This window comes from Ovis aries, chromosome 18 (assembly GCF_016772045.2).
Source record: "Ovis aries strain OAR_USU_Benz2616 breed Rambouillet chromosome 18, ARS-UI_Ramb_v3.0, whole genome shotgun sequence".
NCBI classification, from domain to species: domain Eukaryota; kingdom Metazoa; phylum Chordata; class Mammalia; order Artiodactyla; family Bovidae; genus Ovis; species Ovis aries.
In genome coordinates, this window is record NC_056071.1 from 38,995,129 (window position 1) to 39,008,646 (window position 13,518).

At 38.5% G+C, this 13,518-nt stretch overlaps 1 protein-coding gene across 6 annotated transcripts in view; it reads left to right on the forward strand.

Annotated features, from left to right (window-relative positions):
* G2E3 (G2/M-phase specific E3 ubiquitin protein ligase) overlaps positions 1–13,518 on the forward strand; it is a 74,956-nt gene that overhangs the window by 22,002 nt on the left and 39,436 nt on the right. For all 6 annotated transcript variants that reach the window (XM_042235290.2, XM_042235291.2, XM_012098753.5 and 3 more), the window contains one exon: positions 9,117–9,157. In XM_042235290.2, coding sequence (XP_042091224.1) covers positions 9,121–9,157 — 37 coding nt within the window. In that variant the 5' untranslated portion in view covers positions 9,117–9,120. The remainder of the gene's footprint in view (positions 1–9,116; positions 9,158–13,518) is intronic.

Below are 13,518 nucleotides of genomic sequence, written 5' to 3' on the forward strand. Positions count from 1 at the left end.
AGATCCTAAAATATAATGCTGTTAAAGTGCTGCACTCAATATGTGGCAAATTTGGAAAACTCAGCAGTGTCCACAGGATTGGAAAAGGTCAATTTTCATTCCAGTCCCAGAGAAAGGCAACGCCAAAGAATGTTCAAAGTATCTCACAATTGCAGTCATCTCACACGCTAGCAAAGTAATGCTTAAAATTCTCCAAGCCAGACCTCAACATTTCATGAACTGAGAACTTCCAGATGTTTAAGCTGTATTTAGAGGAACAAGAGATCCAATCACCAACATCCACTGGATCATTGAAAGAGAGTTCCAGAAAAACATCTACTTCTGCTTTTATTGACTATGCCAAAGCCTTTGACTGTGTGGATCACAACAAACTATGGGGAATTCTGCAAGAGATGGGAATACCAGACCACCTGACCTGCCTCCTGAGAAATCTGTATGCAGGTCAGGAAGCAACAGTTCGAACTGGACATGGAACAACAGACTGGTTCCAAATAGGAAAAGGTGTACGTACGTCAAGGCTGTCTGTATATTGTTACCCTGCTTATTTAACTTATATGCAGAGTACATCATGTGAATGCTGGGCTGAATGAAGAACAAGCTGGAATCAAGATTGCCGGGGGAAGTAACAACCTCAGATATGCAGATGACACCACCCTTCTGACAGAAAGCAAAGAAGAACTGAAGAGCTTCTTGATGAAAGTGAAAGAGGAGAGTGAAATTGTAGGCTTAAAAGTCAACATTCAGAAAACTAAGATCATGGCATCTTTTCCCATCAATTCATGGCAAATAGATAGGGAAACAATGTAAACAGTGAGAAATTTTATTTTGGGGGCTCCAAAATCACTGCAGATGGTGACTGCAGCCATGAAATTAAAAGACACTTGATCCTTGGAAGAAAAGCTACGACCAACCAAGACAGCATATTAAAAAGCAGAGATATTACTTTGCCAGCAAAGATTGTTCTAGTCAAAGCTATGGTTTTCCAGTAGTCCTGTATGGATGTGACCGTTGGACTGTAAAGAAAGCTGAGTGTGGAAGAATTGATGTTTTTGAATTGTAGTGTTGAAGACGACTCTTGAGAGTCCCTTGGACTGCAAGGACATGTAACCAGTCATTCCTAAATGAAATCAGTTCTGAATATTCATTGGAAGGACTGATGCTAAAGCTGAAAATCCAATACTTTGGCCACCCAATGCGAAGAACTGACTCCTTGGAAAAGATTGTGATGCTGGGAAAGATTGAAGGCAAGAGGAGAAGGGGATGACAGAGGATGAGATGGTTGGATTCATCACCCACTGGATGGACACGAGTTTGAGTAAGCTCCAGGAGTTGGTGATGGACATGGAAGCCTGGCATGATGCAGTCCCTGGGGTCGCAAAGAGTTGGACATGACTGAATGAATGAGATGAACTGATCATCCTTTCAGGATAAAAATTCTCAACATAATGGCTATAGAAGGGGGAAGTACCTCAACATTTTAAAGGTCATAGACGACAGGCTCACAGTTTTCATTTTACTCAATGGTTAAATGTTGAAAACTTCTCCTGTACGATCAGAAACAGGACAGGGGTACCCATTCTCACCTCTCCTTTTCAGCAGAGTACTAGAAGTCCTAGCCAGAGCAATTGGGCCAGAAACAGAAATGAAAGCATCTATGTCAGAAAAGAAGTAAAAATGTGTTTGCAAGTAACAGGATCTTATTTATTGAAAACCCTAAGAATTCCACCAAAAAACTGTTTATACAGCCACTCAGAGTGAGTGGGAGTCTGGCTTACTTTATTAATTTGTTATCTATTGCTGTGTAACAGATCACTGCAAAACTTGGTGCCTTATAAAAATAGACATTTATTATCTGTCAGTTTCTGTGAGTCAGAAATTTGGGACCAGCTTAGCTGTGGGATTCTGGCTTTGGGTCTTCCATGAAGTTGTTCTGAGGCTGTGAACCACACTTCAGTCTTATAAAGGCTTGAATGGGGCTGGATGATTTGTTTCTAAAATAGTTCACATATATGACTTTGGGTAAATGCCTCAGTTCTTTGCCAAGTGGAGCTCTCCTTTAGGAGCATCGTGAGTCTTTAGACATCGCAGTAAGCTTCCTCTAGTGCAAGTGATCCATGATAGAGAGGAGGAGGAAGTCATAATGCCTTTTATGACCTAGCTATGCTTTGTCACTTATGCCAGACTCTTTGGTGGAAGTTAGTAAGCACAGCCACAGTCAAGGAAAAAAGAAAATTAGGCTCCAACTTTTGAAGGGAGGAGATTCAAACTGAGTGTCAGTGACTGACCAAGTGGAGGTAAGTAATACAGGAGACTCAGAATATGTCTAGATAGTGGCCTTCTGGAGTTCTTAATTAAATTGTTAATGGTTTCTCAGGGAAGGGAGGAATACTTTAATAGTATTTCTAAGACCAAGACTTGGGCTGTTACTGAGATATATATGTACCTACGTTGTTCTCCTCTTTTCACTTAGGAAGACTTAAAATTCATGTAATGGAAACGAAATGATAAAATCTAGTTAAAAACGTGAGCTTTTTTTTTTTTTTTTTAGGAAGTTTTGTTTTAGAGACTCCTGACTGAAGGGATGCTGTGGATTAGGAAGAAAGCTGATGTGAATGAGTCAAAAATATGAGTCTTGTAGTACCTTTGGAACATTATCCTGTTTGGGAGTAACTTAATTTTTATATAATCTTAAGCTTAGAAAGGACTTCCCACGTGTCTCAGATGGTAAAGAATCCACCTGCAATATGGGAGACCTGGGTTTGATCCCTGGGTCAGGAAGTTTCCCTGGAGAAAGGAATGGCAACCAACTCCAGTGTTCTTGCCTGGAGAATTCTATGGACAGAGGAGTCTGGTGGGCTATAGTCCATGAGGTCACAAAGAGTCAGACACAACTGAGAAACACAAGTACACAAGTACAAGTAAGCTTAGAAAATAGCTGTAAGAATAGTGAAAGGAACTCCTATATACCCTTTAAACAGATTCCCCAGTGTATGTTTGTGACATTTGCCTTCACCTGTTTTGGCCCAGCTGGCCTAGAACCACCTGGGATAAACCTGTAGTGTGATTAAGTTAGGTTTGTTGACAATGCAGTGAGAGAGATCACAGACCAGGGGAACCACAAGGCTTTGCCCCAAAGAGTAAAATAGATTTTTTACAGGATTTTGTAGCAGGGTGGCACTGAAATAAAATTCTAATGAAGTAGTGTTTTGATAGAGTCAAAACAAAACCAAGGTTATGTGTAAAAGAATCAACATTAGGTCTGAGCTGTGAAGTGGGCTGAAGGTGGTGTTTCCTTGAAAATTACAGAATTAAGAGGTTTTTGAACATTTCTTCTCCTGAAGTTGCTTACTTAGGTCATCCTAGGAAGAGTAGGGTATTTCAGAAAGTTTGCTTAAGTTCAGTTCAGTTCAGTCGCTCAGTTGTGTCCGACTCTTTGCGACCCCATGAATCGCAGCACGCCAGGCCTCCCTGTCCATCACCAACTCCTGAAGTTCATTCAGATTCATGTCCATCGAGTCAGTGATGCCATTCAGCCATCTCATCCTCAGTCGTCCACTTCTCCTCCTGCCCCCAATCCCTCCCAGCATCAAAGTCTTTTCCAATGAGTCAACTCTTCCCATGAGGTGGCCAAAGTACTGGAGTTTCAGCTTTAGCATCATTCCTTCCAAAGAAATCCCAGGGCTGATCTCCTTCAGAATGGACTGGTTGGATCTCCTTGCAGTCCAAGGGACTCTCAAGAGTCTTCTCCAACACCACAGTTCAAAAGCATCAATTCTTCGGCGCTCAGCCTTCTTCACAGTCCAACTCTCACATCCATACATGACCACTGGAAAACCATAGCCTTGACTAGACGGACCTTAGTCGGCAAATCAATGTCTCTGCTTTTGAATGTGCTATCTAGGTTGCTTGTAACTTTTCTTCCAAGGAGTAACCATCTTTTAATTTCATGGCTACAGTCACCATCTGCAGTGATTTTGGAGCCCCCAAAAATAAAGTCTGACACTGTTTCCACTGTTTCCCCACCTATCTGCCATGAAGTGATGGGACCAGATGCCATGATCTTCGTTTTCTGAATGTTGAGCTTTAAGCCAACTTTTTCACTCTCATCTTTTACTTTCATCAAGAGGCTTTTTAGTTCTTCTTCACTTTCTGCCATAAGGGTAGTGTCATCTGCATATCTGAGGTTATTGATATTTCTCACAGCAGTCTTGATTCCAGCTTGTGTTTCTTCCAGTCCAGCGTTTCTCATGATGTACTCTGCATAGAAGTTAAATAAGCAGGGTGACAATATACAGCCTTGACATACTCCTTTTCCTATTTGGAACCCGTCTGTTGTTCCATGTCCAGTTCTAACTGTTGCTTCCTGACCTGCATACAGATTTCTCAAGAGACTCGTCAGGTGGCCTGGTACTCCCATCTCTTTCAGAATTTTCCACAGTTTATTGTGATCCACACAGTCAAAGGCTTTGGCATAGTCAGTAAGGCAGATAGATGTTTTTCTGGAACTCTCTTGCTTTCTCCATGATCCAGCAGATGTTGGCAATTTGATCTGTGGTTCCTCTGCCTTTTCTAAAACCAGCTTGAACATCAGGGAGTTCACAGTTCACGTATGGCTAAAGCCTGGCTTGGAGAATTTTGAGCATTACTTTACTAGCGTGTGAAATAAGTGCAATTGGGCGGTAGTTTGAGCATTCTTTGGCATTGCCTTTCTTTGGGATTGGAATGAAAATTGACCTTTTCCAGTCCTGTGGCCACTGCTGAGTTTTCCAAATTTGTTGGCATATTGAGTGCAGCACTTTCACAGCATCATCTTTCAGGATTTGAAATAGCTCTGCTGGAATTCCATTATCTCCACTAGCTTTGTTCATAGTGATGCTTTCTAAGGCCCGCTTGACTTCACATTCCAGGATGTCTGGCTCTAGATGAGTGATCACAACATCATGATTATCTGGGTAATGAAGATCTTTTTTATACAATTCTTCTGTGTATTCTTGCCATCTCTTCTTAATATCTTCTGCTTCTGTTAGGTCCAGACCATTTCTGTCCTTTATCGAGCCCATCTTTGCATGAAATGTTCCCTTGGTATCTCTAATTTTCTTGAAGAGATCTCTAGTCTTTCCCATTCTGTTCTTTTCCTCTGTTTCTTTGCATTGATCGCTGAAGAAGGCTTTCTCATCTCTTGCTATTCTTTGGAACTCTGCATTCAGATGCTTATATCTTTTCTTTTTCTCCTTTGCGTTTCGCTTCTCTTCTTTTCACTGCTATTTATAAGGCTTCCCCAGCCATTTTGCTTTTTTGCATTTCTTTCCCGTGGGGATGGTCTTGATCCCTGTCTCCTGTACAGTGTCACGAACCTCATTCCATAGTTCATCAGGCGCTCTATCTATCAGAGCTAGGCCCTGAAATCTACTTCTCACTTCCACTGTATAATCATAAGGGATTTGATTGAGGTCATACCTGAATGGTCTAGTGGTTTTCCCTACTTTTCTTCAATTTAAGTCTGAATGTGGTAATAAGGAGTTCATGATCTGAGCCACAGTCAGCTCCTGGTCTTGTTTTTGTTGACTGTATAGAGCTTCTCCATCTTTGGCTGCAAAGAATATAATCAGTCTGTTTTCGGTGTTGCCCATCTGGTGATGTCCATGTGTAGTGTCTTCTCTTGTGTTATTGGAAGAGGGTGTTTGCTATGACCAGTGCATCTTCTTGGCAAAACTCTATTAGCCTTTGCCCTGCTTCATTCTGCATTCCAAGGCCAAATTTGCCTGTTAGTCCAGGTGTTTCTTGACTTCCTACTTTTGCATTCCAGTCCCCTATAATGAAAAGGACATCTTTTTTGGGTGTTAGTTCTAAAAGGTCTTGTAGGTCTTCATAGAACCGTTCAACTTCAGCTTCTTCAGCATTACTGGTTGGGGCATAGACTTGGATTACTGTGATATTGAATGGTTTGCCTTGGAAATGAACAGAGATCATTCTGTCGTTTTGAGATTGCATCCAAGTACTGCATTTCAGACTCTTTTGTTGACCGTGATGGCTACTCCATTTCTTCTGAGGGATTCCTGCCTGCAGTAGTAGATATAATGGTCATCTGAGTTAAATTCACCCATTCCAGTCCATTTTAGTTCACTGATTCCTAGAATGTCGACGTTCACTCTTGCCATCTCCTAGTTGACCACTTCCAATTTGCCTTGATTCATGGACCTGACATTCCAGGTTCCTATGCAATATTGCTCTTTACAGCATCGGACCTTGCTTCTATCACCAGTCACATCCACAGCTGGATATTGTTTTTGCTTTGGCTCCATCCCTTCATTCTTCCTGGAGTTATTTCTCCACTGACCTCCAGTAGCATATTGGGCACCTACTGACCTGGGGAGTACCTCTTTCAGTATCCTACCATTTTGCCTTTTCATACTGTTCATGGGGTTCTCAAGTCAAGAGTACTGAAGTGGTTTGCCATTCCCTTCTCCAGTGAACCACATTCTGTCAGGCCTCTCCACCATGACCTGCACGTCTTGGGTTGCCCCACAGGCATGGCTTCATTTCATTGAGTTAGACAAGTCTGTGGTCCTAGTGTGATTCGATTGACTAGTTTTCTGTGAGCATGGTTTCAGTGTGTCTGCCCTCTGATGCCCTCTTGCAACACCTACCATCTTACTTGGGTTTCTCTTACCTTGGGCGTGGGCAAGCACAGCCGCTGCTCCTTACCTTGGATGAGGGGTATCTCCTCACCGCCGCCCCTCCTGACCTTCAACGTGGGATGGCTCCTCTAGGCCCTCCTGCAGCTCTCACAGCCACCACTCCTTGGGCGTGGGCTTGCTCCTCCTAGCCGCCGCCCCTGGCCTCGGGCGCTGCTGACCCTGGCCTAGGATGTGAGGTGGCTCCTCCTGGCTGCTGCCCCTGGCCTGGGATTCAGGGTATGTCCTCTCAGCCATCGCCTCTGGCCTGGGGCGCGGGGTACTTAAGTTACTTCCCATCATCTTCCCAGTTGAGAGACAAGTACTGTTGTGCTATTTTTTCCCTGATAGGTTACTTTTTTAAAAACATAAAGAACTTCATGTAAATGGAATAATGTAGGTCATAATAGTGTGCAGTTTCTTTGACGCAGCTTGTTTGTAGATTCATCTGTTTTGTTGCATCCTCAGCACTTGTTACCTTTTCATTGCTAAGTAGTATTGCATTTTATTAATATACTGTAATTTGCATGTCAGTTTTCTTGTTGATGGACTTGTAGGGTTCCAGTTTGGGAGTATCATGAAGACAGCTGCTATGAGCATTTCTATATAAAGTTTTTAGTCTATATGTTTATTTCTCTTGGATGTATACCTGGCTGTGAAACTCCTACATCAAAGGCTAGGTGCTTGGGTATATATGTTTAACTTTTAAGAAACTACTAAAACTTTTCAAAATGATTATTCCATTTTACATTCCCATCAACAATTTACGAAAATCCCCCAGTTGCTTCATATCCTTTCCAGTGTTTGATATTATAGTCTTTTTAATCTTAGACATTTTTACAGGTATAAAGTAGTCTTCATGGTGGTTTTAGTGTTTATCATCCTAATTAACAATGATGTTGAGCATTTTTTACTTGTTTACTGGCCATTTGTATATCTTGCTTCATGAAGTGTCTGTTCATGTTTTTTGCCCATTTCTTGGTTGTTTGCTTTGTATTGTTTTAGGAGTTCTTTATGTATTCTGGGTACAAGACTTTGTCTGACACACTTTTACAAATATTTTCTCCTAGTATGTGGTGTGCAGAATTTACCTTCTTAATGATATCTTATGATGGGTAGAATCTTTTAAATTTGATGAAGTTCTTTTAAAACTTTAATAGTTTTAGCTCTCACAATAAAGTCTATGATCCACTTGAAACTAATTTTTATTTATGGTGTAAAGTGTGAATCTCAAGTTTCCCAATTTTCCATACAGAGATCCATTTTTTCCTGCATCATTTGTTGATAAAAGACTTCTTTTTCTCATTGTTACCTTTGTTAAAAATCAGATGACCAGAAAAGTCTGAATCTGTTTCTGGGCTCTTTATTTCTATTCCAGTGGTCTGTGTGGAATACTGTGTATTAATACACTTTGAAAAGCTATATAGAGTACTAATTAGATTGTTGCAAACAGGAAAAACCTTTCTTGTTCATGTTTTGATAGCACTGGAGATCTTTCTCATGATCATCATCTTGCTGCCAGTGATATTTGGAGGCTTTTCAGCATGAAGCACTATATATTCCTATATTACTTTTTTTTTTTTTTTGGTGATATGTGAGATTGATACTCACTTTTATTCTTTTCTATTTGTAAAGATGCAAAAACACTTGTTTAGGTCAGAGTTCTGAGGCTAGTGATTAAGAAACTTTAGGTACCTTTTTTTAAGTCTTATAGTTGTCTGAACATATATTATAAAAATCTAGACAAAATTTCATTGCAGTGTTGAACCAAGAGAGATGCCCAGGTCCTTATAGTTTGAAGGGAAAGAGGAGGACAAGACATAGCCACATAGAAATTGTGATTTCTTATAAAGAAACATTAGTTTATAATCTTGCACGTTACCCTGTGTTGTGGACCTCAGTCGTTCTGAATCATCAATCCAGTCGACTTAAGTAAGCAGTAGTTGCAATTCATCTGCAGAGGGGAAGGGTAAGAAATTAGAAGCTGGAGAAATTGAATCTCAACTATAAATCTGTTGTTGGGATACTGACTAAATATTGTTTATAAGTTAGAATTTTTATGTTTATTTTAGGTGAGGTGCTGTAATGATGTGTTTATGGAATTTTCCACAGTAGATTTGTGAAAATGCTAGAAAGTTGAAAGTCTTAAGTCTGTTCCTGTATGTCCTGAGTTGGGTCTCCTTTTCAGTAAATACCAGTAGTCATCTTAATCTTCTTGATAACTAAAAAATGTTCCTTCCAATTTCAACACTGTCCCCAGAATTTACCACCTTTGTTGAAAATTACTGGTCTTAGATGTGGAAAGGTGAAGAAATAAAGTATTGGAGTAAGAAATGATCATGCAGCTTGTTCGTTATCATACACTGACTAAATCTAAATAAGATGGGTAATTTGAGAATTTTGAAATTAAGATGTCTAATTGTATATTCTTATTTTTCCTAGTAAAATGAATGAAAATAAACCTGGAGGCTCACAGAATTCTAGTAAGTAATCATATTTAAAATATTTTCAGGTTTAACTTAAAATATTATGATACATCATTCTTGCTTTTTTTTAAATTACAGTTAATCTTTTAGACTGCTACTCAAACACTAGGAATGAATTTCCTGATCCATGCTTAGATCGTGTTTCTATATACTGAAGTATAATGTTTTATGTATTAATTTCAACAAAAATCTGCTAGAAAAGGATAATTTGCCAAATTTTATTTGTATATTCTGTATTTATCAAATGTGGTTTGTATTTGAACAAAACAGTTATTATTTCTTTAATAAATATGATTTTTTTACCTTTTTGTGTGATTTTTCTTCTTACAAAAGATAAGATAAATGAGAACAGTTAATGTATAAAAGTTTAACGTGAAAAGGAAAACTTGCCTGTTAGTGCTCACAACCATCTCCTCAAACAGATGTAGACTTTACTTTTAGTTGTTTTCTTCATTTATTAGTTATAAATAGAGTCGATTTGCTACTATGGAAGATGAAAATTGTAAATTGTTACTTTATACTCAGTTGCGACTACTTCTCCTGATATCTACCCTTTTTAAAATTTATTGTTTGATTGCCTCTAAAAGTGTTACACTTGAAACTGAATCTTTACTCTCACTTATAGAGTATCTGTTAACTGCCTATCATGTTGGATAAGGAAATTTATGCCCTTAAACCTCCCTCGACTTTGCTTTCCTGCTTTTACCTATAGACTTCTATCAGTTATGCTACTGGTTCTGAAACTTAGTAGTTCATGAGCTACCTTCTTATATTTGTCAAATGTAAATATCACCTATTACTGTTACCTCATTAGTATTTTTCTTAAGTTTGTCTCAGCTTTTTACTTGAATGAATGTGTTCGTTTTATTACTGTAACATAACCAGTATCGTTTGCTGAAGGGTTATGTAGAAGGTGTAGAATCGTAAAGTTGGAACAATTTTACAGAATTTTAAATGTTAAAATTAATATGCAAAGTACAAATAAAAACAAAAGTAACCTACTTAGAAAAATGCATGCCTGAAACCTGGTCTGTTCTGTGTCCAGGGCCTTGGTACCAGGCAAGGGAGGAAGGGAACAGATGGAAAGCACAAGTCCATAGCATATAGCGATGCAGCTCCATCCAGCATTCACTTTGAGGACTCTTCCGCAGTCTCGGCTAATTCCTTGTATTCCTCTTGAGGCTAATTCCTTGTATTCCTCTTCCTCTTGATAGCTGCATACATACTTGTAGTTGAAAGTATAGGCGCTGGGGATGAAGAAGTTAAGGTGGGAGTTGCTGGTGTAAGATTTGCAATAATCAAATGACAATTTGCTGGAATTATTGTGGTCAGTTACTCTGTGTTGGGGAGGAAGAGGTGCTGAAATTTTGAGGGAAGGGGCTTCCAGTTACTGCTTGGTGAGCTGTAGTGAGGGAGAGCAAATACAGGATGGATGTTTCACAATATTAAGTATTGATTTCTTTCCAGTCCTGGAATCTATTTTGTGAGTAACCTGTTGACAGATACAGTACATTTTCAACATATAACATCCATTCTTGATTACGTATTAAATAAGGTAAATAAGATTAGCTGCTGTAATAGGTAAACCCTGAGGTTTTAATGGTTTAACATAATAAACATTTATTACTTGGTCATGTTACACTCCGGTGTAGATTGGTTAGGGAAGATTGAACAGATAGGGGCTTTATGTTCCATACAGTTGTTTAGAGTTCACATTCATTCCATCTTGTATTGATTAACTGCCGTGAGATACTCAATCTTTTCAACTGGTGATTTTTTTTCCTTGTTTTGTTAGTATGGTATTAGAAATATGATGTACAAGTAAATATCATAAGATAGAAAGGATTGGTAATTATATTAATAACATTCAGTTCTACCTTTGTGCCATATTTTTCAAATTATATTGCTATATATTATCTCATTTAATGCTCAGTAAGTCATAGTTTGAGGTAGGTGCTATTGTCGTCCTTATTTTTATAAGATGAGGAACCAGAACCATAAAGTGTTTATGTGACCTGTTCAAGGTTACACAGCAAGAGTGTAGAACTAGGTCTTAACTCATCTCCCTGACTCTGCAGTTTGCCTTTAAAGTTTTATTATTATTGTGATAAAATACATAGAATGTAGAATTTATCATTTTAACTGTTTTGAAAGGTGGCACTTCATTCAGAGTTGTGTAGCTGTTACCACTGTCTAGATCCAAAGCATCATCAGTCCGGACGGAAACTATCCACTAGGTAGTTACTTCTCATTTCTCCTGTCCTCAGCTCGTGGAGACAGCCAGCCTGCTTTTTGTCTGTCTCTGTGGATTTACCTGTTTTGGATAATGTAATCTATTATATAAATGGAATCATGTAATATGTGACCTTTTGTGCTTGGGTTCTTTGACTTACCATAGTGTTTCTAGACTCATCTGTGTTGTAGCATATATCAGTATTTCATTCCTTTTTATAGCTGAAAGATACTCCATTATATGGTCACTGTATATTTTGTTAACCCATCCATCCTGATGGATGAATGGAAATTTGATTTGTTTTCCCTTTTTGGCTATTGTGAACAGTGCTGCTATGAAGATTAACGTACAAATATTTGTTTGAACATCTGTTTTTAATTCTTTGGTATTATATATAACCAATAGTGAAATTGTTATATAGTAACTGTGTTTAACTTTTTGAGGAACTGCTCACTATTTTCCAAAGTGATTGTTCTATTATTACATTTCACCTAGCAGTATATGAGGGTTCTGATTTCACTATCTCCTTGACAGCATTTGTTATTTGAGATATTTTGTTTGAGCCATATCTTTGGAGAAATGTTTGTTCAGATGCTTTGTCCCATTTTAAGATTGAGTTGTGTTTTTCTTGTTGGGTTGTAAAGCTTACACATTCTGAACACTAGACTATTAAAAGGTGTATGATTTCCAAATTTATTTAACCATTCTGTAGATTGACTTTTCACTTTGTTGATAGTTTTCTTTGATGCACAAAAGTTTTAAATTTTTAAGAAGTCCAGTTTATCTTTTTTTTTTTCTTTCTTTTATTGCTTTTGTTTTTGGTGTCATGTGGTATCTGAAAAACTATTGCCAAACCAAGGTTTCGAAGATTTTCCCCCCCTGTGTTTTCTTCTAAGTGGTTTATACTTTTGGCTCTTATGTTTAAGTCTTTGATCTATTTTGAGTTAATTTTTATATAGTTTATGGAGAAGGATTCAGTTTTACTATCTTGCATGTGACTTTCCAGTTGTCCCAGCCCCTTTTGTTAAAGAGACTATTTTTCCCCATTGAATGATCTTGGAATCCTTGTTCAAAATTTAATTGACCATTGATACCTGAGTTTACTTCTGGACTCTTTTCCATTGATCTGTATGTCTGTCCTTATGTCAGTACTACACTCTTGATTTCTGTAGTTATTATAAGTTTTGAGTCTTCTCTTTTTTTTTGGCTAAAGGTTTGCAGTTTTGTTGACCTTTTCAAATAACCAGCTTTGCATTTATTCTCTCTATTCTATATGTCATTTATTTCTGTTCTTATCTCTATTATTGCCTTTCTTATGCTAGTTTGGGTTTAATATGTTCTTTTTCTAGTTCTTTATTGTTAAAATAAAGTTCTTGATTGGGATCATTCCTTTTTCATATAGGCTTACTCTATGAGTCTACAAGCCTAAAGATCAGCCAGAGGTGAAAGCTTAGAGTTCTTAAGGTCATTTTTGAGCATGCATCCAGCCTTGGGCATGTGATGTCCTTCTAGATTCCCTCGTATATATGGGAGCTTTTCAGAGCCCTTATCTTTCCATGTAATCTTCCTTTACTAGTCTCTTCTTTCCTAGCCTTTTTGGTCTTTGCCTACTTGCTCTGTTATCCTTTGCTTCAAGCTGCTGCCTCTAGTATATTTGTCTTGAATGCTTTTGACAGTTAGACTCCAGCCCTGAGAAAGTTCTTACACAGATGAAAGAAGGGCAGGCATCTGAGCCCATCCCCTGGGGAGCCGCCATACATGTCAGAACACACACAATCACATTTCTCGAGCAAGGTCCATACTACCTCCTGTTAGACAGTCCACACCAAGAACATGGCCTAAGAAACAGTGCACATTGATTCTGGGCTTAAGGCCATTGGCCGATTGGAGAGTGAGGGATAGTAGGCAGGTAAGTTAAAATGCCGCCGATCTGTCAGCAAATTTTGGCAGCTTGTCTCTTTATTAAGCATTTTTCTCATTATTTCAAGTTTTTAAATCAGATTTCAGAGTTTCTGAAAAGTTGATTCTGATGGGTTTGGCAGCATTATCATTGCTTTAGTGGAGAGATGAAGTTTTAGAGTTTACTAATTGGTTGTTTTCAATGAGTTGCCAATTTAACAACACA